Below are 27,418 nucleotides of genomic sequence, written 5' to 3' on the forward strand. Positions count from 1 at the left end.
AAAGTAAAGGTGTACCATCAATATTATTTGACACTTTAGATAGGCAAAGATAAGATTTGAGTAAGCTTTCGTTAATTAAAAGTTTTCCTTTCTTTTCAAATAAGGGTAAACGTTCCTATGAAGTTTTCCACTTTTTTCATGTCCTTATTGAAAGGATAATTTTATTTGTAAAAGATTAAATTTCAACCATATTCAAGAAGTGGAGAAAAAATTTATTGAACCGTTAAAGTTACAAAAGCTTTAAAAGTAATTAAAAAAATAAGTTTGAGGTAAAATTTAAGTGGTTTTTTTCCTCAAAGGTGTCGAATTGTCGCAATTTAAAAAAAAAAGTTTTTATTTGACATTACAGATTGATTGTTTAAATTGTTTAATAATTACCAATCTGGTACTTAATAATTGGATTCTAATCGGATTTTGTTCACAGAAAATTTTTTATATACTATTGAAAAGTCAACAGGTTTCAGTTCAGTTTAGTTCTATTTTGTAGTTCAGAGAGTTTTCATATGAAAGTGGTTAATTTTGTCTCATTGTATCTAGCATTGTATTGCGAAATTTCCGATTAAAAGTTATTTCGAATTCTCAGAACAATGTACATTTCCCAAGAAATTTATCAAAAATTTACAAGAACAGTATCGCTTGATAAATTCTACGAAAAATTATGTTCCGTATTGAATTGATGCTGTAAATTTCAAACCATTTTAATTGTTCCAATTATTAACGTTTTTAAAAAATTTGTTTTTAGGACTTTTCAAAAAAAAAACAAGTTTTTGAAAAAAACTGCTTATTTATTTCACTCTGTTCGTCCGTTTTTCCTTCCGTGAACATGTTTGCAAAAACTTTACTCCTTTGAAGATACAAAGCTGAAATTTCATATGTTCATGGATCTTTATTAGAAATTTATCTCCGTAGATGAAAATTTTTACTTATCTCCCCTCCCCTAAAAGTTATAGCCCCACAAAACTCTAAAATGCCATTTTTCAAACTATTTATTATAGCGAAGCGAATTTTTTTTCAATTTATGTAAACGCAGAAAAATAGTGCCTTGTTTCTTCTACTTTTAGACACTAATAAATAGTTCATTTCGTTAGAAGAAAATCTTTTTCCACCTCAAATGCAGGTTAAATTTCCGAAACCGCAAGCTTTTCCATATTTCTATAAAAACAGAGAGCTAATAGTAAATGCCATCCTATTAACCCTTACACAATTAACCCTTAAATTCGAGCATTATGTTAACGCCTCTTCCCAATTTAGTTTTGGTTTATTTCAAAGACTAAATACATTTCTCATCCCAAAAGTATGCAATTTTTGAAATAATAGACGAATATATTTTATCGAAAATACGATATAATATAAAGTAGCTACTCTATGAATATAAGTATTAAAATTAATTAAAGAAAAGTAGTGCCGGGCTTTTTCTACCTCTGCATACCATATTCGGACTTTACGAAAACAAAATGGGTGTTAAAGTTTACCGTTATCTAAATTCCGTTTTTTACAAATTTTTGATATCTTTTGTTTTACGCCTCAGGTATTCTGAAATTTTACTAGCTCCTAGTTATATGTAGTTCATTTTTATTACATAAGAAAATTTTTTTCGACTTCAACCATCTCTCTAGTTATCGCCGCTTAAAATTTATAAAATTTAAATTTTTGGCACCATATACGGGGTGATTCAGAAAGTTATACAACAACACATATCATTGATTAGAAGATCGAAAATGGGTAAAACTTTTATTCCAGACTGGTTGCCAAATCTCAACTGTTTCCGAGTTCCAGGGGTTTTAACGAATTTTCACGAAATTTTTACTTGTTCAAGGTTTTTGGATTATAGCTTCCATTCTCAAAAAAATAGGAACTTCAAACAAACAGTTTCTGAAAGACCTTGTAAAGGGCTTAAAATAAATATGCTGCTTGGTTTTGTATTTTATGTACCTTGCATTCGAACTTTATGGAAAATCAAATTTTTCCCTTGTTTTATTTTTTCAGTTTTTACTAACTCGTTAATTTCGCAAGAAATTTTTTAAAACCTTGAATTTTTTTTTATAGAATTTTTCCAAGCGGTTTAAACATTAATTTAAGTCCTAAGATATTATTCATAAGAATTTATTATTTAAGTCCTTCTAATTAATAAGAACTCCTTATTCAAAAATTTTGCAAATTTCTCAAAACAAACACCAAATTTTGCTATGAAATTCACCTAATTCGGCAAAAATTTATGTTATGTTGAAATTATTTGCTCACCAATTTAAGTTTGTGTAGAAATTTGTTTCAAATTTATTAATCGCATTAAATTATTTATTAATTATTTATTAACTTCAAAATATTAATACCATGTCATTTACAAACTCCATTTAAATTTTCCTATTTAAAAAAATTTTTTTCTTTTACAATAAATGTCAAAATTTATATGGCATGCTTTTAAAAATTCGCTCCAGCAGGATAATTTTAATAACTTCAGATGCCAAATGGTGTCCAGATTCCGAAAATATTTTTTTCAAATTTTTAAATTGCACTCAATCTGAGAAAAATGCATTTAAAAATCTCAAACCATATAGGTACCATTTCTTATAAAAATTGGCAAAAATAAAAAACCTATCAATTTTCTTTACCAAGAAAAGCTTCGAAAAAAATTTTTTGATTACTAGATTTTTTTTTATTTTTCGTAATACAAAATTCTAGTTTTTCTTTTCAAAAATTTCAAATTTTTATAAATCAATTTTTGTTTTTCAAATTAAAAGTTTGTATAAAATTTCGTTTCAATTTTGTTATTATTTGTTACAAAACGGCTCTTCAAAATGTCAACTGTATTTTCGAGTTTAAAATCTTGATATAGAAATGGTTTTTGTGCTACATCTCCTCTAACATAAAAAATTTTTTAATGTTTGACAACTTAAATTAAAGCTTAAGCAACTGGGCAAAATTCTATAAAAAAAAAAATTTCAAGGTTTCAAAAAATTCTTACAAAATTATCTAGCTAAAACACTGACAAAATCAAGGGAAAATTTTTATTTTCTTTAAAGTTCGAATGTTTGGTATTCCGAAGGTACATAAAATTTAGAATCAAGCAGCATTTCTATTTTAAGTCCTTTACTAGGCCTTTCTAAAACTGTTTGTTTGAAATTCCTATCTTTTTCAGCACCGAAGTTATAATCAAAAAAACCAGGATAAGAAAAAATTTCGTGAAATTTATTTATCTATACAAAATATTCGAGTGATATAACATAAGTAGATTTATCTATTATATCTACTATATAAAATAATAATTTAGGTTAACTGACCTTAGATTTCATTTCATTTTATAGAATTAAAAAAATGTTGTTATTTTTATCATTAAAATCCTAAAACTTATTATAACAAAAATATGTAAAATTTTCTAAAGAAAACAATAATGAATTATAATTAAAATGAGGCTTTCCATAAGTATTTTCATAATTTCAATGTGGCTATATTCAAATTCTTGCTATCAAATAATTCTTTTCGTAGGCATTCAACAACTCATATAACAAGTAAATCTTATTTATGTTAAATATCAGTTTAATATGCAAACAATGTAACAAAATATGACTAACACATTGTACGAAAAGGGTTCCCATTATAAATTTCTAAAATATTCTGTGCAATTGTTGATGCTAGTATATGGTTAGACATGACACACATTAGATAAATTTTAATCTTAAAACTAAAAATTGTTTAAATTGGTGATGAAAAGAAATGGCACTTAATGTGTGTAAAGTATTGTTGTAAAGTACAAATGTATAAATTATGTATATAATATGTGTGTATATATATGTATTTGAATATAGAGGAATGTTTTAAGTAATAAGATTCTTAGAAATTCAAAGTTTTTACTTGTTCATTTCCATGTACATTAGAAAAATGGTATTTTTAGATGAACGCTCTTAAATGCAAAAAAGGAAGTTTTCTTTAAAGCATGAATAAAAAATTGGTTTTTTAAGGTGGATCATTATGTTAATAATCATAATTGATTTAAGAACTTATTATCTAATTTTGCGATATGAAATTAAATTCATAGCCATATTTTTAAAAGTTTTATAACCTTTGTTCAAAAATACAATTAAAACTGTTCATTAAATGCACTCAAATTCATTTTTAATGCCTTCATATTATGTAAAATTAACATCTAATTTGTGAAAGTGTAGCGCAATCGAATGAATTCATGGAGGAATCAATTTTAATTCACACAAATACTTGTCCTACTTTTGATCTTGAAAATACTTTATACATTTTTCACAATTTATTGCATACTTTCTGGCGAAGGAAATCTTGTACCTAAACAGGTTATATGCAAAATATTTTAAAATCTATAGTATTTTAGCAATTAAAAAATTCAATAATGAAATTGTTATAAATTATGAGCAACTGTTTATTTCTACAAACAATATATTGTTATATTTCGGATGATCATTAATTTTAACAAACTCTATTAAGACTCTCGTTTCTTTACACTTTCGTATTACTAACTTTTCCTTTGAGGAATAATATGTTTTGTGTTTATTTTTTGTATTGTTAAAATGCTACGTTAGTGTTATATGAAATAAATGTGATAGGATCAAGATAAAGACTTCTACTTACACACACATGCTTCAACATAAATGCATGCTTTCAAATGCATATATGCATATGATATGTACACATAATATAACATAAATAAATTCTTGCAGAAATTTTCAGTTAAATAAAATATTATTTTTTTAGTATTCTTGTGTAATTTTTAGCACTTTTTCAAAAAAATTTTTAAAACAAGTTAGTTATTATTAGTTTCACTCTGTCCTTCCATCTGTTTACAAAACTTTTACATGAAGATAGAAAGATGAAATTTTATATACATAGATCCTTACTAAAAACTTACTTCAGTGGAAGAAAAGTTTTACCTATGTAAAAGTTGTACCCCCCAAAACCCTAAAAAAGACATTTTTTTACAGTGAAACCATAAACATTTGTACTATATTTAAACTTTAAAACAATAAAATGGCTGTTAAGATATACCGTTATCTAAAACTGGTTTTTTCCAAATTTTTTGATGCTGTTTGTCTTCTAGGGGTGGACACGTTGTCTACAGGGTCTTCTAGACGTGAGGTACGTTGTGAAAGTCTAAAATTTTAACAGCTTTTAGTCATTAATAAATAGTTCATTTCGTTAGAAGAAACTTGTTTCCATCTCCACCATACTCAAGCTATCTCCTCTAGAAATTTGTAAAATTTGATAATTTGGCACCTTATATTTTCGAAATCGCAAGCTTTTTCAAATTTCTACAAACGCAGAAAGTTAACGGTAAATTCCATGCCATTAAAAAATATAATTATTTTTCTTAAGTCACGCAATTAAGCATGAAAATCGAGCATTATATTAACCCCTGTTTACATTAATTTTTGCATATCATCCATCCTAAATATATGCAATCCTATATTTTCACTTGTTGAAGGGAAAAGTGCTCGATAACAAACCGATGGTCGATGACCCAACTTTATTTTAATTAATTTAAACAATGTATAGAAAGCCATAAGTGTAAATTGTTTTAAATTATAATTTTGCGCCCTGTTCCACATTACATAAAAATAAATATTTTAATTGTATTTTTAATCTTTAAAATTAAATTAATTTATAAAAATAATAGTTCTCAACATATTTTTTTCGATTGCACTTTAGTTAAATAAATTTATTATTGCTGTTTTGTAAAAACTGGAAAATTTTCAATATTGAAATTATTTATTAAAAATCATTGAAGAAAATATGGAATTTTATAATTGGCCTTTGGTAAAATATATTTGTATAAAGAAATTTTAAAAATTTTACAATTGAGGAAGAAGCTTCAAATAGCTTTCCGTTTTTCTTGTTTCTTATTTACTTAATTTTTCATTAAAATTCAATATTCATCCATAAAAATATTTTCATTAACATCCACAATAGTTCCATTAAATCCAATCAATTCCGAAAATATTACCAAACTGCATATGTTTTAATACAACTCTGTATACTTACATACAATAATTTTAACTCTGTCAGATCCTCACTTGCTTGATAACTTATATCCGACGCCTTATAATTCAATAAGGGATCTCTTTGAATTTATCAATTTAAATTGTTAGACATAAGAATAATATTGAAATTTTAAGTATTGCCTCATGTACTAAAAGTTTTTGCGTCATTAATATTACTTTAAGATGGCGTGCTCTTTATTGATTTATGACTTTGTAAACTGCTTTTGCTCCATTCAATTTAAAATCATGTTTTAAATTAATTTTTCTTGTACAAAAATAAAATAATTAAAAATAAATTGTAAGATTTTATCTATGAACTAAAATTCAATTTTTGACAAATTATAGTTTAGAACAATTTCAAGATCAAAATTTCAGCAGTTACTTAGCAAACTTTTGTTCTTATGGAACATTTCTTAAGAAGACCTTAATCAAGATTATAATTTTTAAAGAATAAATAACTTTAATTATCTTTTTATTTGAACTTTACAAACAAATTGTTTTTTCAATTAATTTTTTTTTTTTTATCGTGGATGCATTGGCATTCTCATTCTTTTTGAATTTTTTCAGTATGGAAAATTTGAAATTTGGAAAAATTGTGCTTATGTTTTTCAATAATTCAAACTGGTCGGCGTTTCTTGGTTTTTTTTGAAAAGCTTCGTTACCTTTTAAAGAAGAAAGCTGCATTTTTAAACACAACTAATGGTACTTTGTGAGAAACAGTTTATTTCTGTAAAAGAAAATGTTTAGCTTCATATCTTCCATCATAAAAGATAGGATCCCTCAAATTAATTTCATTGGTTGTAAATTATGCATTAGTTCTGTAGTTTAAAAAAATTTGTTATAATTTTGAACCGAATTTTTGTTATAATTTATTGTTATCCTAAAAGTATGCATTTTGGAGTACATTATGATGCTAATAATAAAGTTTTCTTTAATTTTGAGAAAAGTAGAAGTATATATGTAGAAGCTTTCAAATATAGTTTTTAAAATTTTATTGTTTAAACTTGAGCTATTACCTTCTTCAGTCAATTTCATATTAAATAATATTCAAGGATAGAGCTGTGAAAATTTGGTCAATTGGCAACACATCGACGGAGGCAGAGAGAGAGGTTGTCTAATTGGTTCGCTATTAATATTCAATCACTTCATTTGTTAGCAATTCAAAAATTTTACAGCAAATTTTTAATACCACTTTAATTATATTTGTGCAATTGCAATGATCACGCATAACTCATTGTAATTATTTTTATATAAAAAGATTTATATGTATATGTATAATGTGTAAACAAACACGCATATTCAGTATAGAAAACAAAAGTTATATTTAAAAACAAATTTTGAAATCAGATAGAAAAAGATTGCTTATTTTTTAAAAAAACTGCTTAATTAAAAATATTTTGAGTATAGCTGTTGCAAAACTTTTTTTGGAAATTTATTTTTACGATTTTTTACATAAAAGCATAATGAAAATTAAATTAGTTTATAATAATGAAAGTTAAATAGTTAATTAAATAAGTTAGATTGTGATTCTTTTTCAATTTTTTCACATAAATTTTTTTTTGTGTTAAATTTCTTTAAAATTGGAAACTTAGATCTCTTTAAGTGGCACATTAATAAATCGGTTTAGACCAGTGATTCCCAAAGTGGTCTTTATAGACCCCGGGGGTCTATGAAGACCTGCTAGAGGTCTACGAAGGTGAAAAAAAAAATTGGGGGTCTATCAAATTAAAATAGGAGTTTACGAAAAGCAAGTAATATGTATAAGATTGAATTAATTTCTTGTTTAGTTTTGCTCATATGAGAATTACATTATTTTTGTTAAAGTTTAATTTTTTTTTCTACTAGGTGAAAAAATCTCGAAAGACAAAGAAGAACGGCCCTATCTGCCTTTTTTCTCCGACAGTGGGGGAGCGTGACTCTTACCCTAAAAAATCACCTAAATTCTGAACAGATAAAACTGGTTCTACAGACCAACTACCTCCGCGCTAACTTGGTTTTTCCGTGCAGGAATTAAATACCTTCCATAAGGAAATTGGTATTTCGTGTTAAATCGAATGGTCTTGTTCGTTTAAGTCTTTCTGTCATAACGCCATTGTCTAGCAGCCGAGCTGCTTCTATATTTACATGCTGTTCTAGACAAGCCCTATGCTTTGTAGCACAACTCCTAATTTCATCCACAAGCAAAGGAATTTCTAAGTCCTTGTGGATATCACTGTTACGTATATAGCATGGCCCATTTACCATGCCCCGTAGAACCTTATTCTGGAAGGTTTGAATATTGTTAATGTGAGTCTTCTTGGCACAACAACACAGTTGAGTGCCATATCGCCATATTGGTTTAATGATTTGGTTACAAATTAATATCTTATTATCAATTGCCAAATTGGACTTACGACCTAGGAGCCAATAATTTTCTCTATATTTATTTTCTATTTCTATGTGTTTCTTCTTTATATGCTCTTTCCACCTTAGCTTGACATATAAGTCATTCCTAGGTATTTTGCTGAGTTATGGATCCCTACGTTCGTTAATTTGTGGTGGATTCACTATTTTCCGATTGGTGAAGTTTAATAAATCAATTATTTAAATTTAATAACTAAAGTAATATTATATTTAATAAAAAAGTATGAATTTAATTAAATAAGTTTTTTATTTAAATTTTTCTTACAATAATAAGTGTACCTTCAGTTAGAAATTTAAGTGTATCATAGAAAGTAGTAGAGGGTGTATCAAAAATTGAATAAAACCACAAGGGGTCTACGGGAGAAAAAAATTTGGGAACCTCTGGTTTAGATCTTCGTTTGAATGGTCAATGCAAACGCAAGAACATTATTTTAAATTTATTATTCAAAATTTTTAATAAATTATTTAAAACTTATATAATATTATACACAAATTGTAGCGAAATTTACGATAAAAAGAAATAACGTACACATAAAGAATACGAAAAACAAAATTTGACAAAAAAGAAAATGTGAAAAAAAATATCTATGTATTCTCAATTCTCATGCTTAATAATTTTCTTTATATCGTATTAGTAAAATCGTACGCAGATTTGATTCACAAATCTAATAAGTCTGCAACGCAGTAAAAGTCATACATATTATTCATTCTTAATGTGTATTGTTATGAAAATGTTATAGGATATTTTTTTTAAACTAAAAAAACGAAGAAAAAATAGTTGACCCTGTCAACTATATTTTGACATTTGAGCAGATTTGAGTATCTTCGTGTCTAAGCTAAATTTGAAGCAAAAATGTATCTAGATGGAAACATTAGTATCCAAGTAGCTTCCGCTGCGTCGGCTATGTTTCTTTAATAAAAGGGAAAATACTTCCTTTTTTTCTTTAGAACATGAAAATAAGTATATGGAGCGTATACACTTACATATGTACGTACTTTTATCGAATTCAAAACCTTCAAATTATTTATGTACATACATATATACGTACGTATGTAACTCATTCTTTCTATAATAATGTGCATTGATATTTAAAACAAAAACAAAATTGAAATTGAGACAAAAAACATTATTTTTGGTTTTCCAATTTAAAGGAATTTATATTCCAAAATAAAGGAAAAGAAAAGAAAAAATTCAGCCTTTAAAAAAGTATTGTTTTTTTCTGACTTTTGTACTTTACAATCGAATATAAGGTTAAAAGGAAACTCCCTTTGTGTTCTTTGGTTCTTTTGAGATTAATTTTTTGTATTCTTTGCTCTTTGCAGAGAACTTTGACAATGCATTGTTTTGCAGTACATGTGTAGATGCATAAACATATGTACATTTTAATCTACTTATTTTTTTTTAATGTGAACTATAAGACTTGATGCAAGTTATGCAAAAGAAATTTATTTTTGTATCCTGTTACATTTATACTTTGTTTTATTGTTACATAACTCTATGGACTTTATTCATTTTCATTGCATTTAAAATGCAAAAAAATTAATATATAAATTAAAAGCATTTAAGAAAAAGTTATTTTTTCACTATAAGCATTTTTTAAAATAATAGAGAATTAAGTAAAACTCATGAGTACATCTTTGTACAGTTGTCCTCAGAAATATTTTGTAATATTTTTGGGTTTTCTTGTGAATTTCAATAAAAATTGAAATTCACAAGAAAAATGTAAAAACATTTTCTTGTACATTATGAAATTTATATCTATGAAATTTTGACAGATTTAGCATTGTAAATAAATTTTTTTGCACGAAATAAAAAATGGCAATTTTAAATCTATGATGTCATATCACGAACTAATTATATATACAAATATTGGAATATTTGCGGAATCTGTTAAGAAAAATATTGTAATTTCTCCTTTAGAAAATACTCCACGCAAACTTCCTGTAGCTACAGAAAACTTTGTCAGAAAAATCGTCTTATGATTTCATTTTTAAACCTATATAACATTGGCAATTCAAGTTACAAAATAATTATCGAGGTGCTTTGCTTTAAATTCAAAAGTCTGGTTTGGTTAGCACATAAGCGGAATGTATATTGTCTAATTTAGTGAAAGTGTTACGGAAAATTATAAAAGTACGTTTTAAACGCCTTTACAATTTTAAGAACACTAGCATAAGTTTTTAGATCACCTAAACATAAAAATGTAAATTTGGCTCTTAGTAGATTTTCGCTTTCTATCATCAAAATTCCAAGAAAACTTCACCAGTAAATTTTGGTAACAACCAAAACTTAAATATTTAATTTTAAGAAATTCCATTAGTTTCGTAGATATGGTAAAAAATGTAAAATCGGCCACCAGCTTGATTTCCGTGCCCTGGTCATTTCAAAAAATTTATAGATCCATTGTTTTAACACTCCAAATTTAAGTATTAAATTTCAAGAAAATTTGTTGATAATTTCTCTTTATATACGCAAAAATATAAAATCGGTCCTCAAAAAGATCCACTTGCTGAGGTCTGATATGTCCCAAAATATCAGTTGATTATTCATCAATTCGTCCCATAGCCAAAATAAACTCACATATAAAATTTTGTCAAAATCTGTTTAGGCGAACTTGAAGTACACTTTTCCCTACTAAGGAAAAGTGCGTTCCCAATGAAAACTCGACGTCCGAACTTTATTTCCATAACCTACCTTATTGTATGCCATGCATTCGGTAATAATTTAGACAACTAAAAATATTTTATTTTTCTAATTATTTTTTGAAAATATTAGCCAAAAAAAATATTTAGATACTTCATAGACATTTAATCCACTTGAGGATTTTATAATAAATTGAGAACAAAATGGCCATACTTCAAAGTTTTCGTATAAATTTAGTACAAAATACCCTTCTACTTTAAGTAAACTCGAAAATTAATGGCTTATAAAATAGCAGATTTTTCTTGAAAAATTAAAATGACTAAAGGGGGATTCTGCTATATTATTAACAATAGTATTTATTAATTAAACCTTGCAATAAAATTCCAAAATATTGCGAGAAAATCAGGTTCATTATAACAATTGCATAATAAGGCGTTCTAAACCAACATTTTAAATGTTAGATACCTTGTTTAACAGTAAATCTTCTACGTTTGTAGGGTCTAAAATTTTTTAATTGTCTTATAGCTCACTAACCCCTTTAGAAATAATACCTTCTTTTAGAATATTGATGAGATTAACTTGCTGTGAGTGATTTAGATATTGCGGAAAGTAAAGCAAGTAAAGCCTTTTTGAAAAATGTACATATTTTATAAGTATGTGTAATAGAAATGTAGATATTTTATATATGTGAAAAATGTAGATAATACTTAAACGCAGACACCTAGCAAAGGTTTGTTTCTGTTTCACTCTAACCAAAGTACGAGCATTAAACATTTTTTGAAAATATTTAAATTTTATTTTCAATAAGAAAACTGTTTCAAATAATGTAGCAATAATATTTATTAAGATATTAAGAAGAAGGATAAACGCAGAACTTAAATTAAAATGAATACTTCTATATTATTGATTACTAACGCGAAATGAATTACTGTAATAAATAAAACGATTACAGGCACAACTTACTTACTTTCTTAAGTGGTTAGCAAAGAAAAATTTAAATGAATAAATAAAATAATTACTTGTGCAATAAATTTTATTACAGCTGCGATGCGACATGAAAAGAAGTCAAGAGCAATAAATAAAGTTGGGTCAAAGCAATGGTTTGTATTCTAGCACTTTTCCCTTCAACAAGTGAAAGTAGTAATTTTAAAAACAATCTACGTAGAAATAGTTAAAAAATGGCATTTTTAGGGTTTTGGTAAGAAGGGGGGGTATAACTTGTCGAGGGGGAGAGATAGGTAAAAAATTTTGTTCTACGAAAATTAGTTTCTAGTAAAGATCTATATATACAAAATTTTAGCTTTCTATCTTCAAGGGTATAAAAGTTTTGTAAACATGTTGACGGGCGGACGGACGGAAAGAGTGAAACTGAACAGCTTTTTTTCAAAACTTTTTTGGAAAAGTGCTAAAAATAAATTTTTATAATTAACATTTGTAATTAACATTTGTGTAGTGAGTTGTTTATATTTAAAAATTTTTTATTTAAATTTAAAAAAAGAATTAAAGTAAAATTAAATTAATGTACATATATACACACAAATACACATATATATACGATAATTTAAAGGACAGTTAACTAAATGGCTGTTTAAACCAAACCGTAATTAAATGGGGTACATGCTTTTATTATTGTAAGCAACGCGATAAAGCTTGGTTTAAACTGATTCAACACATTTTCAAACTGGACTTCTTTTTGGAAATTAACTACGAATCTCATAGTTTACAAAATGTTTATATTTTTGTGTTTTACATCTTTATGTCTTAATGTTACAAATAGAAAAGTAAATTTAATACACTCTTTAAACATATATTAATTTCCTACAATAAAAAGATTCTTAAGAATTTCTAACTTCTTCAAATGAATTTTCTAAAGTACTTTCTAAAAATCTATATACATTTTCTATAAACTTAATATGTACTAGTATGTACGTATATCCAAAGTATGGTAAATTACAATCTTAAAAAATAATAGAGCGAAACTAATTCTGACAGAATGTACAGAATTTTCTTCTTCTAAGGTGTTAATAAACGAATTTCAAGTGCTCATTACTGACTTAATATTTGCGAACTTGTTAAAAATGAATTTTCAAAAAAGAAATTATAAAAAAATTTACACTTTTTTACACATTATACAAAAATTTTATGGATAATGTCAGTAACATAATTAAATTTATAAACTCATTAAGTGTACTTAAGATTTTCTTCAATATAGAAATGTACTAGATGTTGGACATAACAGCATTAATTCCAATAATTCTTTAGTTTTCATTTCAAAGACTAAATTACATTTTATTTTTTAACTTTACATTGAAAGTTAAAGTAAAAGCTTTGCCATTTTAAAAATAGATTTAGTTGCTCCAATTTTAAACAAATTGGAAGCTAAGTGAAAATAATTGCGTAATGAAGTTCTGCCCATCAATTTCCGTGTCAATATGGATGGAGTTATCGGTATTTACAAATTTAAGGTACAACAGCTTAAAAGTTAAACATTAATATGCCTGAATTGTAATATTTTGTAGTTTTTCAATAAATTCTTTTAGATAGTGATGCAATCTGACCATAATTCAGTTGAAGGATACAGTGTGATATGAAATGATAACTTTGATATGAAAAAATGGGAAACCAATGCTGATAATTTGGGCAGATAAATTTCAAAGTGAAATCTACTCTATAATAATAATGGTTGTCTACAAGATTAAAAATTTTGATTTTTCAAAACTCCATTGACCGGAAGTTTTTCTACAATTTGTAAACTTTTATTGAACTTTTATTTGTACTATTATTTTAATTTCGCCGCAATTTTCAGGAACTTTTTCTTAATTTCTAAAATAAAAACTCACCTCGAAACACTTAACAAATATTAATGTATAGCTTCTGAAGGTAATTTATTTATGTAGTAGTTATTATAAATTTGAAATTTCAAAACAAAACAGGAAAAGCAGTTTTTACTTCTTCTTTACGGCTTCTCACATTGTTTTCACATTCTAAGTAAAGTTATTTAACTACTTTTTTCTGTATTGTACTTATATTTTGTTAAATATTCTTACCGACCGCTTCGCATGCAATAAGGGAGGTTATGTAATGGCACCAAACCAATCAGATGTCGAGTTTTCGGTAGGAGCGTACTTCTCAGTAGTAGAGAAGCGTAAATTAACTATTTTTAGAGGAATGTCGGTCTGGCGGTCTGTTGGTCAGTCTGTCTGTGTATGCACGCGTGTATCACAAGTTCGACTAAACGGATTTTGATACATTTTATATGTGAGTTTACTTTGGCTATGGCACGATTTGATCAAGTTTTGGGATATATCACACCGCGGGAACTGAACCTTTTTATGGACCGATTTTACATTTTTCCATATATAAAGAGAAACTATCAATCTTTTTCCTTGAAATTTATTATTTAAATTCGGGGTATTAAAACAATGTATCTGTGGGTTTTTGAAAGATCTGTGTTCGGATACCAGACTGGGGGCCGATTTTACATTTTTATCATATCTACGGAAATTCTTGAAATTTGATATTTGAACTATGGTTATTACAGAAACTAACTGGAGAAATTTTTATAGAATTCGGGCGACACAAAGCAAAATTTTATTAAGAGCCAAATTTACGCTTTTCTAGGTACGTTAACTAAAAGCTTGGTAATCTTCCACAAAATTGAAAGGAAATGTTCAAGGCATTTTCATAATTTTCTGTAACACTTTCATTAAACTAGACAATGCACATTTCGGTCGGTCATATACTGACCGACCGAAACTTAGAAAAAAACTGAAATAGAAAATTGTTATTACATATGTGTAACATATGCATACATATGTACATATATTATGTGTATCTATGTGTACGTATAAATAAATATAAATAGATGCATACATACATACATACATACATATTTTTTTCACAAAAATTTTTGTGTCATGAAAATAATAATAAAATTTTTAGTACTTCCCTCTTATAAAAGATGCTACTAAAACTTGTGCAAACGTTGAATAAGTTAAAATAGGTAAAAGTATCTTTTAAAAGAAATATTTTAGTTGTTCCACATAAAAGGCAATTTAGTTCAAGTATGGAAGTATTCAGTATTAAAAAAAATGCAAACTTTGACGCTTTCTCACATCTTATATTTTATGTCAACAAAAATATGCATTTATATGAAATCCGCATTGTATAAAATGCGTTTTCGAAACTTGAGATTTATAAATCTTGCATACAAAAAAATGCCAATGCTTTTGTAAATTTCTAACGATAAGTATTACAAGTATGCGTTAGTGAATACTTAAATCAATTTTTAGGTTCGTGCCTTGATTTTGCTGCAGAAAATTAGCAAGAGACTGGGTATTTCGAGGAGGGAGGTAATAATACTTAAAAAATTGTATGGGTGGTGTGGGGTGCAGTTATACTAGTTTTCGAGCCACAGCCTGTTGAAAACAAAAGTACCATACAACATACAATTATCATTACTTAGACCTTGTTTTACAGGTGATTGATTGTTCTTTATTTTTGCTCTTAAAATTAATTTGATGAGCCATAGTTTTCGAGATACGAGTATAGCTCGTCACAGTAATAATTTTTGTGTTTTCTTTTTTAATTTTCTGCAAAATTCGAAATTTTTGGAAATTAATAAATACCTAACTGTTTGCCATAGTATTAAATTTTAATATTTTCTTTTTAAGGCACTTTGAAAATATTCATTCAATATTCGCAATATGTTATAGAACACTTAAAAACCAAATATCTACTATACTTCAAGGCGAATAAAAATTAAACAAAAATTGCAAACCAAATAAAATAAATATTCAATCAAATCATAAATAATTAAATTAATATCCAAGACACATGTTTCATTTTAACTTTCAAGTTTGGGGTCCTTATAAAGTTCGTATATAACAATATTAATGTTAAAGCATAAAACAAGGTAAGAGAAAGTTTGAATAAAGAAATATTTATTGACATTAATATCACCACGTACTATTGAGATATATCATTAACAAAAAAACCAAAAAAAAAAGCTAAATAACAATGAAAAGGGTATGACATTGAGTTTCTTATCAAATTTTTCAATGAAAAGAAAAATCTAATAATGAAATATTAAATAACTTGTTCTATGTACGTATAGCGTACCATGAGGACCTGAGAGGAGTATGTCACAAATACATCGCATAATACTATACATAATAAAACCATGTTACCAACAACCACAACAAACTTTTTTGATAACTTAATTGAAATATTTTTTAATCATTTTCATAAATGAATTCATTTGGAAATCATCTTCATAAAATAATAGAAAGAAATTTGTACAAAAAAAATTTTCAATTTTCTTTTATAATGTGATGTCTCATCAAATTACAGTTGAGTGTGAATAAGAGGAACTTCAAGCAATCAAGATATTTCTTCATCCATTGTCAAGTTAGGTCGTTAAATTTCATTTTAATTTTATTTGTGCAAAATAAAATTTATTCAACATAATCAAATTTTACTTAGACAAAATTATTGTAGACCATTCAGAAATATTTTTTATTCGAACTAGATAATTTATTTTCATAAATGGCTCAAAAGTAGAACTAATTTGAAAACAGTATATTTAAGAAACTGTTTTGAATTATACTTAAAATAAAAATAATGGGGAAAGAAAATACGTTTATGTGAAAATTAGCTATAAAAGGTGGTTGTCGGGATTTCGGGTATAGTTTGGGTCTATTCTATTTAAAAAATTGTTTTAAATTTATGAAATTATTGTAAAGTCCCTTACAAGAAATAATTTCTAAAAATGTTTCTACCCTCAAAAGGTTGCAGATTTGCCTCATTTATATGGATAAAAGTGCACTAAATTTCTATTAAAAATTCAACATAATTTTGTGCATATATATTTGGGGGCCAGAAAAATAAATTTATTTGTAAATAGTTTATTCTCTGCCTCTGGTACTTTTATCTAAGCTCAACTGTATATAAAAGTCCCTTTTTTGTGAGTAGCCAAAAGAATCATGTCCTCATTGATAATCATTAATTGATTTATCAATTCTATTTAACTACTATTCTTTTGCTTCCCACAAGTAATCGATGATATCCTTTTTCATAGTATCGAACACCTTTTTAATATACTTTTATTTTGCGAGTTTTAAATTTAAAATTATATATTTAATGGTTGATAAGTCTGAAAAAAGATAGAATGACTCATTACAAAAATTTGAAATAGGGGCGCTATGAAATGAAGGCCTTTTTATTTTTATCAGAAAAATTTGTATATATTTTTTATGTACTTTATAGGCATATAACAAAAATAAATATCTCAGTTATACTTGAAATATTTAAAATACCGTTTGTAATTTAAAGGGTTTTAACAGTAAATAAAAAAATCTTTCTGTCATTTACCAATTCCATTAGTTTTTTTTTCAAATTATCTATTAATACGTTTACACTAAAAACTAAGTATTTGCTTCACTAAATTTTAGAGAAAATTTAATTTTAGGGAATGGAATCGCAAATGAAAAGGATTACGAATACAAAAATCTGCACTTAATGGTTTTCAAAGAAGCATGTTGAAAATTTAGAACACTTGTATTAAGCTAAAGCTAGTTTGCATTACATCATTTATTCTCGACCTCAAAATAAGTAATTTTTTAGCCTACGTAGGGTCTGACTATGAATAGAGAGAAACTTATAAGTTATTTTTCTTCTTAAATTTAAGAAACTTATTTGTGCAATTCTTATAAAAACTGATTATAGCGAATTTTTTTATCATTAATTTGTTCTCTTTAGAAATAAGTATACACACTTTTTCCGTTATAGCATATGCATATGTCCATATGTAAGTATATGTATATCTAAGTAGAAAAGCTTTAAAAATATTATAGTAAATGTAAAATAATCCTTTGAAAATTTTTTGAACATTTTTTGATTCACTGAAATTAAAAAAGAAAACTGTAATGCGATATTTAATTAAGAAAGAGATAAGATAAAGAAAATTTTAATTAAGTGGAAATAATTTATGGATTACTAACTCAGTAAGAATGCTTAAATTACAAGTATTCATGAAAGTTTTTAAATATGCGCTTTAGAAATTTTAAGTTAAAAATAAATTTTTTTACATTTTACAGGTATAATTTGTATTAAACATATTCCTTAGATGAATCCGCAGGTTTTTTTTTTACAAGACTAAGTTATGTGAAATTTGTTTGCTCCGTCCAACTTTTCAACACAAATATTGAAAGACAAATTTGTTAGTTATAGAATAAAATTCTAGTAAGACTCTTTAATATTATTGTATATATTTTATTTAGATATGTCCAAGCTGTTTGTTCACTTTAAAAACACCTACATAGTTTCAAATAAACCAATATGCAAATAGGTAAATATGTGTAACGCAATTTTTGTACACACGTCATGTAATTGTAATTTGAATAAAAAAAAACATTTTATAAACAAAAATTTTATTATAAAGATTTTGGTACTTTGTCAGTTTCTAATTTAAATAAGTATGGATATAAAACAATTTTCAGAGAAAATATATGTATACTCGTATTACCAAGTCATAACCATTGGCCAATAAATGAAAGGCAAATAATATTTATAAATTTTAACTAAAACACTAGCTTCAATTATCTTTGAATTGAAGAACAATTTCTGTCATCTTTAAATAATATGTTTGTGTTTATGATCAGAAAATATTCTTGTTAATTTTGCTCTAGTCGCCTGCCTGTGCATCTATCTACAAAACCTACTTCTCTAGAATAAAATTTTTGCTTATTAAGTCTAAGAGCTATTGCTTCTCAAACTTGTTTATAAGCAATAGCTCTTAAACCTATTAGTTAAATAAGTTTTTTCCAACTTAAAGTAAAATAAGTTTGTAAAAAACTTATTTAACTAATTTATTTTATAATAAACTAAATCAATATAAATTTTATTACGTACACAATCCGCTCATGGTATACACACATGGTTTGAATGAGAGATTTACTCTATGTATATATATTCTATATCACAGGCCAAGTTAGCTAATTACTAAAATGTGGTTTTATTTTGCGGTGCTATTTGGTGTGCTTTAAGCACCACATCAAGATTATCTCTAACATAACTGTATGCTAGAGTACACTTTTACAATAATTAAAACATGAATCTATAAATTAATACGTTTTTTATAATTTTACTTGTTTCACTCATCCTTTTTGACATATCGTTGTATATTCTATAATGAATAACATAATTTGAATTGAAAATATTTTACAATAGTCCCCTATGTACATTTTTAGTAAACAATTACGAGAGTGCTGCAGACAATTTTAATATTTGCATTAAGTAGTCGAAATAATTTTATTATTAAAATCCTGATTTTTTTATTTAATTTTTTGTAGTTTAAGTGTAATATTTTTTTTTATGTGTTTGCGTATTAAATATTTTAATTTATGCAGCTGCATTCAAAGGGAATGCCAAAGATTAATTACTGCACTATGTTGTAAAATATGACCTTTTTTTCTCTTAGGCTTAAAATAATTAATTTGCATTTTAAAAAACCAAATATTCACTTATGGTATGCACACAAAATAATATTAATTAATTATTTTAAATTATATTGATTGATAATTGTGTGAATTACAGTAAATAAAATGAGTTTTTTATGAACAAAAAAAAATTAATTGTTATTATAAAAATTTTTTAAAAATCATTTTCAATTAAGAGAAACAATAAAATTAACTAAATTTTTTTTAGTGAAATGCTCATGAAATATCCGGGCTAACAGTAAAATTTCTGATCACAAAAGTGAAATTTTTGTAAAAAATTCGAATTCTTCTCATAAAACACTTAGTTCAATTTAAAATAATGCCTAAAAATTGTTTTTGAAATAGATTTTTTTATATACTGCCTTGGATATGGAATATTCGAGCTTAACTCTAATTGATTTATACTGTTTTGACTCAAAATAATGTTTAATGTTATGTTTTTAAAAAAAACACTTGTATCACCAAGCATAGCTTACGACATGGTCCGCCAATTTTAAAAATTTTTTCGATTTGACTAAATGACCGGATTTTTGAAGACAAATTTTAATGCTAAACATAAACATTTAAACTCAAACTTAAAAATGTATTTAAGCTATAACTGTCAACTTGTAGGGCGTAAACAACAACAGTACATTAAAAAAAATTTAGTGTTGATTACATCGCCCGCAAACATTTTATACACAATGACAGCTAAATTTATGATCTTAAGCATGTTTCACAATTGTATTATTATAATGGACGGGCCACGTGTAAACTCGACTTATGGTCCAACTGATTTGTAATATAGTTATAATTAAGGACATTAAAAGAAATTACTGTTGGTTTGGAATGATAATATTAAATAAAGAAATTGTACTACCAGTATTTTCGCATTAGTAATAAATGTGAAGTTACCTTAAGTTAACCTGTAGGGTTTCATTTTTTAAATAAGCATACTAACTTGATCGGAACACATGTAAAAAATTACGAATATAAAAGTTAAGCAAAAATTATTAAAACCAAAACTAGGAATTTATGAACGTAAATAGTTTTTTAGTTAGGGAAACAATTATTATGTAAATTTTTTTCGGAAATTTTTTCGTAATATGTAAAAATTACGAAACAATCTACTACATTATTTAAAATAAATGTCGAAATTTACATGGCATGACTTTGAAAATTCGCTCTAGCTGGATAATTTTATTAACTTCGGATGCCAAATGGTGTCTAGATCCCGAAAATATTTTTTTCAAATTTTTAAATTGCACCCAATCTGATAAAAATGCATTTAAAAATTTCAAACCATATAGGTACCATTTCTTATAAAAATTGGCAAAAATAAAAAACCTATCAATTTTCTTTACCAAGAAAAGTTTCGAAAAAATTTTTTGATTACTAGATTTTTTTTTGTTTTTCGTGATACAAAATTCTGGTCTTTCTTTTCAAAAATTTCAAATTTTTTAAAATTCAATTTTTGTTTTTCAAATTAAAAGTTTGTATAAAATTTTTTTTAAATTTTATTATTATTTGATAGATTTCAAAAAAACATTTTTACAAAATAACGTGATGTTCATCCAAAACAACACTTTCGTCATCCAAAATTAATGATAGTTGATAATTACAGCGCTTAAAATAAGTAAAAATGTTTACTTAGAAATGGTTTTTGTGCCAAATTTTCTGTATCACAAAAATTTTTTTAATGTTTGTGTACTTAAATTAAAGCTTAAGCAGCTGAGCAAAATTCTATAAAAACAAGTAAAAACGTTTCAGTCGGTATAAACCGATTGAATTATACCCTGCACCTTTCGTTATTGTATAGCAATTACTCGAACCTGTGAAACCATTCAATAGAAACTTCACGGATATGTATGATATATAATTTTACACACAACTGCCAAGTTTCATGAATCTGACTTTATTATTTTTCCAAATATTTAAAATTAGCTTCTCGAGTTGTATGGCAGGTACCCGAACCTGTCAAGCAATGCCACTAAAACTTCCGAAATATATTTGACCTATAATTGGGCACATGACTGCCAAGTTTCATGAATCTGACTTTATTATTTTTCCGAATATAAAAAATTTGCTTTTGGAGTTGTATGGAACCCACCCGAACCGTAGGGTGCATCCTTGGCACAAAAGAAAAAACTTGTGAAAGTTTGGTGTCGATTGCATTATTCGTTTTTGAGTTATCGTGCGATCGGAGGGACGGACGGACATGTCTAAATCGATGCAGAATTTTACGCTGAGCAAGAATACATGTATATGTCTATAACGCAGATGACTCCTTCAAATAGTTACAAACTCCATACCAAAATTAATAAACCCTTCACGAAGTGTAGAGTATAAAAATTTCTCATGAAATTATCTAGTTAGAAAAAACTGAAAAAATAAAACAAGTGAAAAATTTGATTTTGCCTAAAGTTCGAATGCTTTGTATTCCGAAGGTACAGGTAAGGAATCAAGCAGGTTTATTTTAAGCCCAGGCCTTTCAGAAACTCTTTGTTTGAGGTCCCTATCTTTTTCAGAACGGAAGTTATAATCAAAAAAACCTTGATAAGTAAAAATTTCGTGAAAATTCATTAAAATCCCGGATTTGGGAAATTTGGCACCCAGTCCGGAACAAATGTTATACCCATTGTCGATCGTCTAAGCAATGGAATATGTTGTTGTACATCTTTCAGAATCACCATTTTGTAATTTTCATGCTTAACTATGCTTGAAAAGGCCAACCCCTATTTTCTGTATTTCTATAAGTTTTAAGATGAGGACAATAGTAACAATTTTCTCCTACCGAATTAAGTTTCTAGTAAGTACCATTTAAGCAGACGAGCGGACGGACGGATGGAGTAAAACTAATAAGCACTTTTTTTAAATGTTTTGCAAAAATGCTATAATGGTATAAATGAAATAATGGTATATGCTATAATGGTATAAATACTATAGTGGTATAATTCAATAAAAATTATGTTTAAAATTTATTTATGAAAAGAATTCATGTTGGGAGTTTTAATTAAATTTAGAAATCGTAAGAATTTTATTGAAAAAAATATGAGTATGTTACAAAAATTCGCAGTTATTTTATAAATTTTAATGAAATTTCTATTTGCATAAAAAAATTTATTATACCCACAACGTTATAAGAATACTACAACACAAATCCAGCTCCAGTTGATATAAAAAAATATCAAAGCTACATAGCATATCATTCAAATACTGTCATTCCTGGATTTGGATAGATATAGATTTGATAGTTGTCAGAGTTCATCCTCAGACCAGGTGTTTGCAGCCATAAGAGCTTAAGGTAATATTCCACCGTTTATAAAGCACTAGCTAGACCTAAAATCCTCATGATTCGTTCAAGCGCTAGTGATCGCCTCTAGGAAAGTGCTTCACAAAATCTACAAAATCGATCTCCAGAATGTGCAAGTCTTCTTTTCTATTAGACAATGGCATATTCCAAGTTCCAGCATAGTTGCAGGACATAGCTTAGTAAAAAATTTTCCCAAAAGAAAGTAACACATTAAATGTTCGCATTTAATGTTCTAATATTTATTTTAATATGTGCTAAGTTTCTTTTGAGGGAAGGTAAGATTTCAAAGCACTACAAGAGTAGAACATGAATTTAAATTTTAAATATATATTTTACTAACAATTTTATATTTAGAAAGAAAGACAATGAATTTATAATTACTACAATTTTAGCTAAAAAATAAAATCTTTACTGACTGAAAAACAAAGGTCTATTTTAAGGTTCGGATTTCAAAATAACATGTATGCATGTTCATATATTGTGTCTGTTGTCTTTTAGAAATTGCATACAAATTTTATCATTTCTATGAGTTGAAGTTCATATTGCTTTTAAATTAGTTTTGCGAAAAATATAGCAAAAAAATCTGATATGATCGGCACATTACCGACCATAAAATATAAATTTTTTAGTTTAGTGAAAGTGTTGCACAAGATTATGACATTTCTTTCAAATATTTATGACTAATATATTATGTAATATACTTCTAAGCGAAACTTTTAATCAATATAACTAGAAAAAAAATAAATTAGGTTTCTGGTATTGGTGTTCGATTTCTGTTATTAGTCAATATAAGTTAGTGTCGTTGGCAAGCAAAAATTAAAAATATAGTAAATTTCCAAAAAATGCCTTTATTAGTTTTATATAGATATGTCAAGAAATCTAAAATTGGCTCTTAGTGAAAAAACCTGAGAGATCAACCAGTGTTGAAACATAAAAGTTTCAACGAAATTTGTTTATTATTTCCATATGTATGCGAAAAATGTGAATTCGGCCTGCAGTAAAAGTTTAGTTGCTTGATTTCTTTGAAGCTATGCTTATACAAGTATAAAAATTGAAGAAAATTTGTTAAATATTTTTTAACAATGAGCTAACATGTAAAATTTAGCAAGAAAAAATTCAGTTTATGAGACTTGACATGCAATAAAACTTATGGCTAAGATTAATTCAGATACCTAATTTTCATACAAATCAATTCAAGTTGAGGGTGCAAACATAACCAAATCAGAATCTTGCTAAAAATAGTTAAACATTTCTCTATTCAATTTGTGAATTTTGGTGCCATAACAATACCTCCCTCTATATAATCTTATTTTTATAAGTTCGGTAAAAAAGCAATATTATTGATAGAAAAATATTTATTTTGTAATTAAATGATTGCATGTTAAGTTGCTGCTGTTATACAAAATCAGTAATGTTTATTAATATTTTTTTCAATTAATTTAAACGCTGCAGTATTTCATTGGCTGTAATGTACCTACACGTATTCCATGAATATATAATGTGCAAAATGCATATAATGCTATACATGTTTGTGTAAATAGATAACTTATCTTAACATGTAAGTATATATTTAGAGCTTGCATGTGTTATATGATATGTTAAGTTTTTTCTATTTTTGACTTTCCTCATGGCAATGCGTATGTGTTATATTTTTAACAATCACTTTACGTCTATACAAAACATATCAAATTCGTAAAGATTAGAATGTATGAATTTTAAAAGGAACGAAAATCAATTTCTGGGTTATAGAATTACAGATGCAAAAATGGATTAGAAATGAATAAATGGCTAGAATTACAAAATGCAAAATATGCTATAGGAAAAAAGAATTCAAAAATAACTTTTTTAATATTTCAAAACTTTAAAAATTTGTTATAGAACAATCACAACATTGCATTAGCCCCGGTTAATTTGGTAGCTATTGAAAAAACCATTTTAAACAAAAAACAAAGTAACTAATTTCAAAAATTAATCATATATAAATGGCATTTCTGGATAAGAACTTTCAAATGGTGGCAAATACTATTTATTACCTATGAGCTTAATTGTTGTTTTGTAAAATAATTTAGAAAGAGTTCTATTTTCGGTGCACTTGATTGAAGTAAAAGTGACATATGTATAAGTGGTGACCACTGGCATTGTTCCATACCTAAAGATTGTAAATCCTATAAGTTTGTAATATTATTAACATTTATTTGAGTGCGCAGTGCCATATTAGTTTCATAATTGAATAAAGTTGAGTCAAACCAATGGTTTGTATTGTAGCACTTTTCTCTTCAACAAGTGAAAATACTACTTATAAATACTGTCTATGTACAGCTACTACACTATTTAATTAATTTTCATTCATATACGAAACTATTTCTAGGATTGCATATATTTAGGATGAAAGATTTATGAAATCTTAAAAGTCTTAAGCAAAAATTAATATAAAATGGGAATTAACGTAATGCTCGATTTTAAGGGTTAACTGTGTGAAATAAGAAAAATAATTATATTTTTTATTAGCATAGAATTTACCGTTACCTTTAAATATTTGGCAAATATAAGGTGCCAAAAATTCAAATTTTACAAATTTTTACAGGCGATAACTTCAGAGGGGTGGAGGTGAAAAACAAATTTCTTCTAACGAAATGAACTATTTACTAATGTCCGTTAATTAAATTTTAGACTTTCACAACGTGGGGTCTAGAAGAAAAACAGCATCAAAAATTTGGAAAAAACTAATATTAGATAACGGTACATTTTAACAGCCATTTTATTGTTTTAAAGTTTAAATATAGTACGTTGTAGGAGAAGCCATCCAGTATATTTCTGCGTTTGCAACATTTGACAAATGTTTATGGTTTCACCGCAATAAATAGTTAAAAAATGTCATTTTTAGGTTTTTGATGGGGTACAACTTTTGGGCCAAAGGTAACACGTCCGCGGACAGACGGACAGAGTTAAAGTAAAACGCTTTTTCAAAATTTTTTTGATAAGTGCTAAAAAGGACAGCAATTTGGTTTTGGCAGCCATATATTTCGTGAATTGGAAGTAAAAATGATAAAAAAAAATGTCTGGTTTTAGCGGGTTAATTAAAAATATTAAAATTAATATTCAAAATAACTAAAATATTTTTTTTTCATGAAAAAAAATTATTAATTTTAGTTTTAACACAAAAATTTTAATAATTGACATACTCCTATAATAAAAAAAACTTGACATTTCAAATTGATTAAAAATTTGCCTTAAATTGAGCTACATACAAAATCGTTTTAACGAAAAACATGTTTAAAGTAGTGAAATTAAAAGTTATGAATTTGCAAAAAAAACTTTTTCAATATACGTAGCATATAATAAAGATATAGCATATAATAAAGTTATGGAGCACCTAAGTGCTGATTTTTGATTTGAACAATGTCAAAATTAATTATTAAAATAAATAAATATTATATCGAATTGTTTTATTTTCATAATAAAAATACGAACTTACCTAAAAGTGCCATAAAAAATCCATATAAAATACATAATGTTTTACCAAATATCCATTTATGTGATAATGCTGCAACTAATGTGAAAGGATTACCAAATATTGATACAGCAAAATCAGAACATACTAAATTTAATAATATGGTGTTAGTTGGAGTCCATTGCTTGACATTTTTACACATTAATACTATAACTATTGCATTAAATGTAAAACCAAATAAACCAATAAAAAATAGTGTTATTGCAGCTGCATTATAAGCCCACGTATCCATACATTCTAAATTTGTTAAATTATTTTGATTATATTGATTATATTCATTAATATCATCATTGTTATAGTTATTATAATTATTGAATATTTGATAATTAGTTGTTGATGCTATTGTTGTTACAGTTGTTGAAATAATATCATTATTAAATATATTATTACTGTTATCATTTTTAACATTATTATTATAAAAATTATTATTATTTAATTTATTTTGTAAAATATTTGAATTAGAATTATTTAGTTGAGAATTTTTGGGTAAAAAAATTTTTGTAAATTTATATATTGGTGCTATTGTTGTAATTAATGTTGAATTATTAAATAAATTTAATGTTGTAGTTTTATTTAAAAATCTATTTTGCATATTATTCACCGGTAAATCATTAAATGTATTATTAAATAAAAGTGTTTGATTATTATTCATTGTATATAATTTAAAATTTAATTAGAAATATCTATAGCAAAACATAAAAAATTCGATATACAAATATTCGATGTTTGAAAACCGATTTATGTACATACATATTATTCAAGTAATTTGGTTAGTTTCCCTTTAACCTTTTGATTATAATTAACATGATTATGTTGAAATTTCATTTAAAATTCGATTTGTATTTGTATTTAAAATTCGATTTTCATGTCTCATATTCAACATTTTTTGTTCTAGTGCCTGCAATTCAAATAGCGTCTTGATAGTGTTGCTGTTGAAGCAGAAAATCTTTAATATTACCTTTTACAAATTGGAGAACAATGAGGTATAAATTGATTTTATGTTTTGTTTATATATAAACTTTAGCTTAGTATAACATTTTTTTAATTAAAAAAATTTCTGTAACTTAATTT

At 26.2% G+C, this 27,418-nt stretch overlaps 1 protein-coding gene across 1 annotated transcript in view; it reads right to left on the reverse strand.

The window, feature by feature from the left end:
* LOC129611559 (pinopsin-like) overlaps positions 1-26,603 on the reverse strand; it is a 43,217-nt gene extending 16,614 nt beyond the window's left edge. The window contains exon 1 of the mRNA XM_055524788.1: positions 26,312-26,603. Coding sequence (XP_055380763.1) covers positions 26,312-26,579 — 268 coding nt within the window. The 5' untranslated portion in view covers positions 26,580-26,603. The remainder of the gene's footprint in view (positions 1-26,311) is intronic.
* Between the last annotated feature and the right edge of the window lie 815 nt (positions 26,604-27,418).

The sequence above is a fragment of the Condylostylus longicornis genome, unplaced genomic scaffold (assembly GCF_029603195.1).
Source record: "Condylostylus longicornis isolate FDR11 unplaced genomic scaffold, ASM2960319v2 ptg000001l, whole genome shotgun sequence".
In the NCBI taxonomy this organism is placed as follows: Eukaryota; Metazoa; Arthropoda; class Insecta; order Diptera; family Dolichopodidae; genus Condylostylus; species Condylostylus longicornis.